Source organism: Quercus lobata, chromosome 10 (assembly GCF_001633185.2).
Source record: "Quercus lobata isolate SW786 chromosome 10, ValleyOak3.0 Primary Assembly, whole genome shotgun sequence".
NCBI classification, from domain to species: domain Eukaryota; kingdom Viridiplantae; phylum Streptophyta; class Magnoliopsida; order Fagales; family Fagaceae; genus Quercus; species Quercus lobata.
The window spans coordinates 30,862,626-30,874,827 of record NC_044913.1 but is presented as its reverse complement, the minus strand read 5'-3'; the positions used below and the strand labels follow the sequence as shown (position 1 = coordinate 30,874,827).

Below are 12,202 nucleotides of genomic sequence, written 5' to 3'. Positions count from 1 at the left end.
TTTAACAGTTAGATTTTCAAAATATGTATGTAGTAATGTTTATTTTATTGAGTAAGATTGTAGCATTAGGTTGCAACTAATTTTGTAGCTAAATTTTGTCCATTAATTAATACATGCAAACTTTTGATTTTGGTGAGGTGAAATGCTAAGCGAAGAGAATCTAGTTGCCTCTTAAAAAATGTGCCACTTGAATCTTAAATTATAATCTATAGCTAAGGTTCATGCTAATATATAGGGTAAAACTTAAGACCAGTACCTTCACTGTACTAAATCTGTTGCAATGATAACATGTGATCAAAAATAGATATATGTCACCATCACAATGGATCCAACTTTACTAATAAAATAATTCGACAAAAATCAAGTACATGTATACTGCAATTAGTGGAATATAAAGTAGAACACAAAATATGATATTAAAGATTTTCATTCCCACATCACTACGTACTAAATAATTTTCTCAAAAAAAATAATGGTCATTTAATGGAGACAGAGACAGAGTAGGAAATAGGAGTAACTTCCAAAACAAATATTTAAATTCCGAATAAAGCTACGGCCACAATATTTTCATAACAATTTCACAACAAAGTCTAAATGACAAACTTTTAAGAGTTACCGGTTATGCGGTTATGCCTGCCCCTAGGCTTGTGAAATTGTTTTATAAGAGAGACTACTCTTAAAACCTGCATAGATAGTTGCAGTTTCCATCTATGTATTCAATGCTCTTTACATAATACTGCATACAGAAACACCCCCTTGTTTGTGTTCTCATTAAAATTAACATCATGGCTTCCAACAAACAGCATATTATAACATTGCTTGTTTTGTTCTCGTTTATTGTGGGTTTCTCTCAAATAACTTCGGACGTGTTTGGGCCGGCAGCTTCAGGGGGTGTTGAATCATTCCCATGCTTGAAGAACCTCGCTCCTTGTCAACCATACTTGAAGGGCTCCTATGTTGCACCGGCAATATGCTGTGAGCAATTGAAGGTGACAATCACCAATGATCTCAAGTGCCTCTGCGACATATTAGCCCATAATGACCTCTTGAAGACTTTCAACATTACCCCGGTGGAGCTCATGAAGCTTCCTAAGGAGTGCGGTATTGATATTAAGCAGTCAGCATGCAAAGGTTTTTCAGATCTTCTTCTCTCTTTTTTGTTTTTGTTTTTAGTTCTGCTTAATTAGAATTCAGTTTTATATGGCTATTTTTGGTGGTATTAGTCTTTATTTCCTGGGTTAGAGTGGCTTGCATTTGAATTATTGATGTGCTTTGTGGGTTTTTATTTTTATTTTTTATACATCAATAGTTGGTGTGAGAATTTTGAACCTTAGATATCTTTGTTAGAAATATTAAAATGTGTCAATTGAATTACAAGACTTTTAGCTGTTTCGTGAGTTATGACATGTAAATTGATTTGTTTTTATTTGAATATATAGTTTTGATATTATTTAATTTTTTTGGTTGATTTTTTTAATAAGATGATTTTGCGTTTAATCTTGTATATACACTGTGTCATCAAATGCTTGCCTGTCATTATTTGTCGTCATCATCACCATAATTTTCTAATATTTTAAAGTTTCTGATGTCACAAAATTCAAAAAATTTGTTCCAAATTTTACCATTGAACTTGTATTTGAAAAGTAATAGATGTAACTCATTAAAGTATGGATCTGGACTGGTCAGTATCAACTTATGAGTCTCAACTTATGGATCTGAATTTTTTGTTAGAAATTTTGAATTGGTTTCATAGAGGTTCAATTTTTTATGGCCATAATGACAAATCTTTCATGTATTATGAATAGACAATTTTTTTTAAGATTTACTGTATCCCTAAACTTACTGTGTCATTAAATTTATTGTTTTTACAGTCTCTTATAAAGCCATTATGTTTTTCTTTTACTCTCTCTTTTAGCCTAAATTTAGGATGAAAGCTATCAAATTCTAGGCTTGATTGATTGATGTCATTCATAAAAGTTTTTAATGGAATTTTAATGTTTGATATTCTCCCAGTTGAGATTTAGTAATCAAGTATCGGATACCTATTTCACATATTTATTTTCTGAACTGCATGTGGAGTTCAAGACTAGATAGTCAAATATTGAAATTGGCACAAAAAGATTCTACTTAATTTTCTCTCATTTTGCATGATTTTTTAGGAGTAATTAGTCGCAAGCTCACTCGATGCATGAAAAATATAATTATTTTGTACTGTGGTATAATATATAATTTATTTTCTAAAATTGATTAAAGATAATTTCTTCTTCTTAACAATTGAACTATTTTAAAAAGTTTTTCCATTTCTTTATCTCTACAAATAGATCATTCTATTATTTTGGATTTTTTTTTTTTTAAAGAAAATTGGGTGTGTTTGATTGATTCTTTTTGGAAGTGATCTATATTCTTCAAACATTTTGTATAATGCTTTATTTTATTTTATTTTTGTAAAACAAAACTTTTTCATATTTCAAATTAATGATTTAGATTTCTCATTCTCTTACGTATAAAAAAAAATATTCTCATACTCTTAAGGAGATTATCATAATAATCAAATCTCATCACATATTTAGAATTTATATTACTCAAATAACTAAAAGGAACTTTAAAATACATAGATATCTAGATAGTATTCTGATATAAACTCAAATTCTTAGTTCCAAAAAATCTAAAAATTAACTCAAAAATGTATAGTTATAAACACCAAATAATCCAAGTGATGCTACGTAATAAAATAGCATATGAGAATGAGAAGAAAATAAAAAAGATAACAAATTAAAACACAACCAAATTACATCATACCAAAGTAGATTTCAACACAAAAATTCATCAACCTAGAACAAAGATGCAATAAAGAATTAAAAATCTACCAAAAGCAGAGCAAGAGTATTTACCTTTTTTTATGGGCAAAATATAGATTAAATGGAAAAGAAAATAGCAATTTTTATAGTAAATAAAATGGTGAGAAGAATAGTCAAAATAAATGGAGGATGAAGGGATGAAGGAATTGTTATGTTACAATATAGAGTAATAGGGAAATAAAAAGATAAAAGTGATAGGGAAATGTTGGAGGAAGTATAATTGTAAGACGAGAGAAAGTGTCAAAAATAAGTGATTGATGTGGCACAACAAAAACAAATTTATTTTATTTTTACTACAGTCTATTCTATACAATATTGCGAATTTGAATGCACATTCCTTTTTTACCCTCAATCCTAGATCTCGGGTTACTGTTTTTCTTTTTTGATATATTCTACATTTCATTTGGGATTAAAATGCAAAGCTTTTTGTTAAAAACTTATTTGTGGAATGTTGTTTTAAGTATAGCTGTATATAGTTGGGAGAGACAAATTTCAACCCTGTAAATATAGAAAGTAGGACTTTAAAAACTTGTACATAACTAACAGCCTTGTAACTCAATTGGTTAGAACTTCTTGGTGACACATCTAAGGTCCAAACTTTCCATCCCCTTTGTAATTATTGAATTATAAATATATAATAAAAAAAAAATTGTACATAAGAAAAAATTAAAAGGTAAAAGAAAAAACTGTTACCAAATTATTTTTCTCTCAAATCCTTGCTTTAAAATGGACCTCCATTTGATCCGGATCTTGTTGTCCATGTCCTTTAGTTGATCATCCTGTTTGAAAAACCATGATAGAATTTATAGGTTTCAGTGGGGTTTTCAATGATAGGCTTCTCCAAATGCTGTTTACGGTTATTTTGATAGCATTTCCTTTCCTCAACTTTCTCCACTATTCAAATTTGCTTACTGCTTTTTCATCAATTGGTGAGTGAACTGGTTAAAAAGGCTAATTCATAGATGAATAGTTTGGGCAATTGGGAAAGGTCCAAAAGGATTAACATGGGATCAATGTAATTAGACTATAATGTTGAAGATGACTTCATCGAAGGCCTAAATTGTACATCAATTCTTTTTAGTTTATCTGGTAAGTTTTTTTGGCTAATATTATATGCATGTTATGGTTGTTTCATCTGACACTCTTTGTTCTTTCTCTTTTATTACAGTTGCACCCCCGCCTGGATCTTCCACCAATGGTAAGTCCCCAGATTTTCTTTGTTACTAGTTGGATGCCAGTGAAGTACATATTTTTTGGACCTTTCTCCCTTGCTTTCGAGTACAAATAATTGTGAATTTCTGCGATGATCAACTTAGGTTTTTGATTCACAGGAAATTTGAAATTTTGGGCCTAAGAACTCACAATTAGTAGAAATGTTCTTATCTTTCGAATTGCTTTTAATCTTAGTTATAGTTACATGTTTTATTTGAAATAAATTTTTTTTATGCCCGGTGTTTGAATACAAGTCCTGTAAACAAAATGTTGAAATTAGATTTGAACTTTTTTTTTTCTCTTTCTTAATTTAATTTTATAATTTGATTTCTCTATCAGGTTCTTTCTCACACAACTCTACACCTTCAAGCAGTCTAAAAAGTGCAGCCTATGGGATCACTTTGGTCTATTTGGTTTGGCAATTTTCTTTGTGGCTGTAATTATTTCAGCAACCCAGGCTTGATAGATTAGAATCTAGTCCCGGAGTGAATGCCATTTTGGTACAGAGTCAGAAAAGCGAGCTGTGGTGGTAGAACTACTCTAGCATTTAAGTGGATCTTCCTAAATTCAGTTGAGGTTTGTTTGTTCCAAATCTTGTATAAGCCCTGATAAAGTACGTGTTGACCTACAAGTAAACTAAAAACACTGAATTCCATTCCTATAGTTGAATAATGAGGACAAAGAAAGAACTATTGGAAAAGTTTTGGAAGTTTTTTATATTATTTTATTGGGTTTTATGCAAAAATAAGAAATGAGATGTTGGATGTATTGTAAAATGAATTGGTAAAATAGATAAAGTAGCTTTTAGAGTGTAAAATAAATATTTTTTTAGAAACCTGGATGCGAATGCTCTAAGGGGGTGAAGGATGTTGGTAGGTGTTTATTTATTTATTTTAGGATAAATTACAAAGTTTGTCTATATCATTTACACCATATATCAATTTGATTTTTATCATTTCTAATGTCGTGTCAATTTAGTCCTTATCATTTTCCTTTGAGTAGAAAAGGCTGATATGTCAAATAGAACAATAAAAATATTTTTAATATCACATCAAACTACCAATTGTATTACTACATGAGATTATAAAAAAAAATAAAAATAAAAAAATAAAAAAAATAAAAAAATAAAAAAAATAAAAAAATAAAAAAAATTTAAAAACCCAAATTTAAATCGTGAGATCGATATCATCTCTCTCAAATCCCTAACACACACTCTCTCTCTCTCTCTCTCTCTCTCTCTCTCTCTCTCTCTCTCTCTCTCTCTCTCTCTATATATATATATATATATATATATCTGCATTTCCTTTTCTCAGAGATCCCTTACTTCCAATATCTTCCTCTGTTTGGTTCTAAGAAAACAAGTAAAAACATAAGAAACCAAAAACTAATCTTGCACTGGAACTTGTTATTTTCAGTTACTATCATATCACAATTCCTCTAACTAGAATATGCTCAGAGCTTGATTTAGCTTTTATTATTGTGAGATTTCGTTGCACTTAGATATAAGATTCACATCTTTTTTTTTTGGGGGGGGGGGGGGGTCAAAAAGGGCTACTTATATATTAGAAGCAACAAGTCTATTACAAAAAAGTGTTAGCTTTATCACTAGCTAACAGATACTCCACCACCGGCGGTGGTTCCACAAAAACTACAAAAGAGAAATTACGTCTAGCCCCAACTCTAACTAAAGCATCTACGCAACAATTTGCTTCACAGTAGGTGTGTTCAACCTGTTTGTTGGGGATGGCTCTCAGAAGGGTCCAATAGTCAGTCAAAAGAGGCTCCATTAGCATATTGGCAAAATCATTATTCATTAGTTGAACAACACTCTTAGCATCCAATTCAACAATAAGGCTATTAAGATTGAGGTTCTTGTACTTTTGTTATTGCTTATAGTAGGCTCTGTTGACTCATTCTATGCTTTCTCTATACATGTTCTTTCTTAAATAAGTGTTTTTTAAGCGTTTTGCAATTTTGTTAAAAATTGAGCCCTTGTGGCAGTCCATATGGACTCCTAAATGTTGCCCAATTCAATAGCACCACAACCATATAAGAAGGAAATAGAAATTTTTGAAAGAGTTTAGCTTACTTCCAGTACTTTTTTAACTGGAATCTACTTTTATTTTAACTAGCCATGAACGCGCGCATTGCACGTAATAATTATTTTTATGGTAGTTTTATTAAAAAAAAAATTACAATTTAAACTAATCTAATAATGAGTAATGTATTTCGTAATTATATTTTTATTTGTTATAGGAACAATCATAAATGCAATAAAGAAACAATCAAAAACATCAAAAAAACATAAACTAAAAAAAATTAATAAAACTTAACAATGATTAATTGAACCAATATTAGGATAAAATTTTGTTTTTGATAATCTATTAAGGTTATTTTCTTTGTAGAAATTATAATTTTGGCCACCCAAAACATATTATCAAATAAAAAATTATTAAAAAAATCTAAGAATTAAATTGCTTTAAAAATAAAATTTATCACCTATCTGATTATTTTTGTTTGGCTAACATTTGCTTTTCTTTAAATAAATGGCATTATAGAGTACTTCTAATACAACTATTAAGAGTACTTTGTCCGCCACAAAGGATTAGAAAATAAACAAAAATTAGTAGTCTCATAGTTTAACATCTAAATTGAGCACTATAAAAAATCATGCTATGTAACAAAATAAATATCAAATTATCTAAATCATGCTATGTAATAGAATAATATTATATTTTTATATGCTATATTTAATTCTTTAGAACGCAATAGGATAACATTTAACAATCAAAGAGAATAAAAAAAAATAACAACAATTTAAAAAACAAAACAAAATTGCATTAACCCAAAATAGAGTTTTAAAGAATATAAAAAATTATCAACCTAAAGTAGAGATGCAAGAAAAAAAAATCCACCAAAAAATTTAGAGAGAGAGAGAGAGAGAGAGAGATGGAGAGAGAAAACCATTTTTTTGTGAGGGAAAACTATGCATAGAATAAAAAATATAGTAACAAATTTATAGTAAGAGAGTGTGAATAAGAAGAGACAAAAATAAAAGGAAGATGAAAGGAAAGAGGAAGAATGAGATTAATATAGAGGGTAGTGGGGAGATGAAAAGATAAGGGGGGAGATAAAAAGGTAAGGGATGGAGAAAGATTGAAGAAGTAGTGGGGAGATGAAATGGTCAGGGAGAGAGAAAGGCTAAGGAAGTGTAAATATTAAAAAAAATAAATGTTAAAAGCAATTATAGGAAAATTGAAAAAAAAAAAAAAAACCCCTAAAGCTGAACTGAAAAGACTTTGGGTTGGGCTTAATAATGGAACTAAATAAATAAGAGGTGGGCTGGATTAATTATATAGATTTATTATAGTGGAAGTAAATAAATAAGTAGTAGGCTAGATTTATTATAGGATGATAATGGAAGTAAATAAATAAGTAGTGGAAACCATTTTTTTTTTTTTAAAATGACATGGCAGCTGATGTGGCGCAACGTGAGAGCAGCAACATTAAACGCTACGTTTCAGCTTTTAGTAATATATAGATAGATGAGAGACTGCTACATCACCCACTAACTATATAAAAGATGGAGATTAAAACTCACTACCACTAGTTATTGTATATTTAAAACAAAAGTTCATGTCTAGTTAAAAAATACTAGAGGTAAGCTAAACCCTTTTTGTAATACATGGAAAACAAAGCAAAAGAATGACTGTATGTAAAAAGGTAAAGGAGGAACAGAGTTTTTTTTTTTTTTTTTTTGATTGCCAAACATATAACTAGTTTCATTGATACGGACCAAGGTCCATTAAAAGTACATCATTTTGAATTTGGAGTTCAATAACAAGGGGAGTGTCCTCCACCCATATAACACAATCAGCAACATGCAAAGCATTCCTAGCAAGTAAGTGAGCAGCCCTATTGTTATTCCTGTTGACGTGATCAGCCCTCCAGGACTTAAAGTGGCTAAGGCACCTCTGTGAGCCTTCAACCACCTTTTGGATGACCGAAGCTGGGAAACCAAAACCATTTAGCGCAAGCATTACCAACTGAGAGTCCCTTTCCACCATAATGTCCCTCAATCCCAGGTCCCAAGCTAACAAAATACCTGTTTCAGCAGCTTTTGCTTCGGCTTCTAAGGCTCCCCAAGGCGCAGCAACCTTCTTACATAATGCCCCCATCATCTGTCCTTTGTCATTTCTAATGACCACCCCAAGACCACAGCACCTTTGCTCCTTAAACACAACTGCATCAACGTTTACCTTATACTTACCTTGAGTAGGAGTCCAATGTTTAACTCGAGTGGCTGGCTGGGTTTTTTGGCCCACATTTAGACAAGCCGCTCGAAATTCTTCCATATAAATCCTTGCTTCCCCTTCAATGGTCTTCCCATTCTTGCATTTACCCCCAAACCTGACAGCATTTATGTTGTTCCAAAGCAGCCACGCCGTGACAACAAACTTCTCCCAATCCTTCTCACCTGAGGAAGCCATTAGCAACCACACCATATTGAGGAATTCCTTTGGGGGGCAGTCAAGTCTGTCTAGCTTGAAGCTTGTCTCACTCCAGGCTTCTTTTGCTACTTTACACCCCCAAAGAATATGACCTGATGATTCACACTCCCCACAAAGGTCACACATGTCCTCCTTAATAACCTTTCGGTGCACTAAACATTGTTTCGTGGGTAAAGCATTTTTGCAAGCCCACCAAAAGAAATGCTTAACTTTGTTTGGGCACTTTAAACTCCATCCAAGCTTCCAAATGGCTTCCATTTTTTATGTATTGGAGCAGCACGGGCCACCTCCATTTTCCTTTGAGACCTCAAGGTACCGAACTGCCACCCTGTATGCACTCTTGACGGAAAAGATGTCATTGGGGGTTTTAGCCCAAATCTGGGAGTCAGCTGGTTTCATAGAACTAATAGGAATACTCAGGATGGACTCAACCTCAAAGGGAATGAAGAAACTCCTAACCAAATCACCATTCCATTCAGCTTTGTCGTGAACCATCAGGTTGGCTACATTCTCCCCACAAACCAATGCAGGCTTGGGAGAAATAATTCTACTAGTCACCGTAGAAGGAAGCCAAGCGTCATTCCATATTTTGATACTCTTTCCGTCACCCACACACCATCGAATCCCATCCCTTAACACAGATATGGCTGCCATCAAGCTTCTCTAAATATAGGAGGGTCTTTTCCCCACCTGGGCATCCAAAAAAGAGGAATTTACAAAATACTTCGCTTTAAGCACTCTGTGGAGAAGGGAGCCAGGACTTTGCTGAATTCTCCACCCTTGTTTAGCTAGGAGTGCAAGATTGAAGGCTTTCAAGTCACGAAAACCCATGCCGCCCTCCTTCTTTGATTTGCACAGGTTTTCCCACGAAACCCAAGCAATCTTCCGAGCCTTTTCTTTCTTTCCCCACCAGAAACTCCCAACCAAAGAATTTATTTCCGAGCATAAAGAATCAGGCAGCTTGAAGCAATTCATGGTGTAGGTAGGAGTAGCTTGTGCAACCGCCTTTATTAGGACTTCTCTACTGACATTAGACAAAAGCTTCCCCTTCCACCTTGCTATTTTCTTGCTTATCTAGTCTTTAATACGGTTGAAAGCCTTTTTCTTTTCCCTACCCACCATCGGGGGCAAACCCAAGTATTTCTCGTGATGTTGAACAATCTGTGCCCCAAACATGTCCTTCACCCCACTTTGGATGTCAGCCCTTGTATTCTTACTAAAAAACAAGGATGTTTTATTCCTATTAATCTTTTGCCCAGACTCCTTCTCATAGGTGTCTAAAACCTCAGCCACCTGCTTGCATTCCTCCATTGTAGCTCTACAAAAAATTATGCTATCATCCGCAAAGAAAAGGTGTGAGATCGATGGCGCAAGTTTGCTCACTCCCACCCCCCTTAACAGCCCCACATCTTCCTTTTTTTTGATCAGTGCAGACAGCCCTTCCGCACACAAGAGGAATAAATAGGGAGAAATAGGGTCGCCTTGGTGCAACCCCCTCGTAGGTGTGATTTTCCCTTTAGGTTCCCCATTGATGAGTACCTCATAGGTCACCGTGGTCACACACATCATAACTAGGGAAATCCATCTCTCACAAAACCCCAACTTCCTCATAACGATCTCAAGGTACTTCCATTCTACCCGGTCATAGGCTTTGCTCATGTCCAATTTAATGGCCATTAAGCCTTCCTTCCCCTTTTTCCTTTTGCCAAAAGTATGCATAGTTTCAAAAGCTACCACCACATTATCTGTTATGTGTCGCCCTGGCACGAAAGCACTTTGTGCTTCATTAATCACCTCATGTAGAATTTTCTTCAATCTATTTGCCAACACCTTCGAAATTAACTTATAGATCACGTTACATAGGCTAATTGGCCGATAGTCCGTTATCTTTTGTGGGTTTTTGATCTTCGGAATTAGATAGATATATGTATTATTAATATCCCTAGGCATCACCCCTGTGTTAAGAGCTTGCAATACACAATTGGAAACACTACCACCAACAATATTCCAATAGTTTTGGTAAAAAATGGGAGACATACTGTCAGGCCCAGGAGATTTTGTGGGGTGCATTTGTCGGAGCGCTCGCCACACTTCTTCCGCTTTAAAACTTCCCAGTAGCTCATTGTTCATCTCAAGGGTCACCCTCTTGTTCACTGCCTCCAGGCTTGCTCCAAAATTTGAAGGATGGTCTGTACTGAATATTGATGAGAAATAATCCAGGATGATCTGTCGCCCCTTGCTCCTCCTGCCATATACCTCCTTCATCCATCAAACCCCCTAATCTGTTTTTCCGCTGTCTTTGGCTGGCTAAAGCATGGAAGAATTTTGTATTTTTGTCTCCGTGTTGCAACCAAAGTACCCAAGATTGCTGGTTCTACATAATTTCTTCCCTGATGTAGAGCTCATTTAACTCCTTGCGGACTGCACTTATCTCCACTGCTGTATCGTGAAGCATGTTAAGGGACTCAAGTTGTTGGAGGCGATCTTGTTTTTGCTTTAAATTCTTAGCCACATTCCCAAATTTATTCTGATTCCACCCTTTCAGGTTGCTTTGACACCTTTCAATTCTTTCCTGGATAGGCATATCTGAGTCCTCTGTATACGAATTCCAAGCCATGTCTACAATTTCTTTGCACTCAGCCTCTCTCACCTACATTGCTTCAAACATGAATCTTTTCTTCTTTTTCTTCTGCTGCTGCAACTTGTTCAGGGACAAAGCCAGCAAACAATGGTCCGATGTTGACATCGAAATATGGAAGACTTTAGCCTCTGGAAAGAGCAGGAGCCAAGCTTCATTAGCCACCATTCTATCTAGACGGAGCAGTGTGCGTTGCTCCCCATGCCGTCCATTACACCAAGTAAATTTCTGCCCCACAAAGCTCAAATCCACCAGACCACATCTGCTAAGGACTTCACGGAAACTCCTTATCTGATTTGCATCTCTCTCCCTCCATCCCAACTTCTCATTTGGATGCAAAATCTCATTAAAATCTCCACAAACTACCCACAGCATCTCACATTGGGCATGCAGAGCTTCAATCAATTGCCAAGAGCTCTGCCTTTTGCTCGTATCCGGATGCCCATAAAACCCGGAAATTCTCCCCGGACCGAGGAGGAACAGAGTTAACTAAAATCAGAGTGAAAGGAGAATGGGAGCAAGATTGTCAATTATTAGAAAACGAAAATTACGTTATCTGGTGCCGCTTTAGAGTTCTTACACGTGTGCTTTTTAAATTCCAGGCTCAATGGCGCAAAAGAAAACCGGGTATGTAAATATTTTTTATTCCAAAACATAAACGATGGCATGCCCATATCAAACCTAGAACCCCTATGAGTAGGAGAATCCAGTAGCAAACTCCAATGGAGTCTTTTTCTTCACATTTATGGCAGAAACAAGTCCCACATCTACATTTAAATCAATTATGTCAAGAATAAGATCAACTGTGTAATATGCTATGTTTGCTTATCCATGAAATTAAGATAGACAAAAATAGACAAGGCAAAAATATTAAAAACCTCAGATATATAATAAGAACATAAAATTTCGGGACTAGAGGCAGTCAATGAAGGATTAGTGATATTCCCTATAATACGAATTATGGTTTGAGTATCTCATCCCCC

General features: G+C 34.4%; 1 protein-coding gene across 1 annotated transcript; it reads left to right on the top strand.

The window, feature by feature from the left end:
* The first annotated feature begins 785 nt into the window (after positions 1 to 785).
* Positions 786 to 4,603, top strand: LOC115964630 (lipid transfer-like protein VAS). Its single transcript, XM_031083901.1, has 4 exons — positions 786 to 1,131; positions 4,027 to 4,056; positions 4,410 to 4,474; positions 4,520 to 4,603. Exons 1-4 carry the CDS (start codon positions 786 to 788, stop codon positions 4,601 to 4,603), a joined length of 525 nt encoding a protein of 174 aa, XP_030939761.1.
* Positions 4,604 to 12,202: the final 7,599 nt, after the last annotated feature.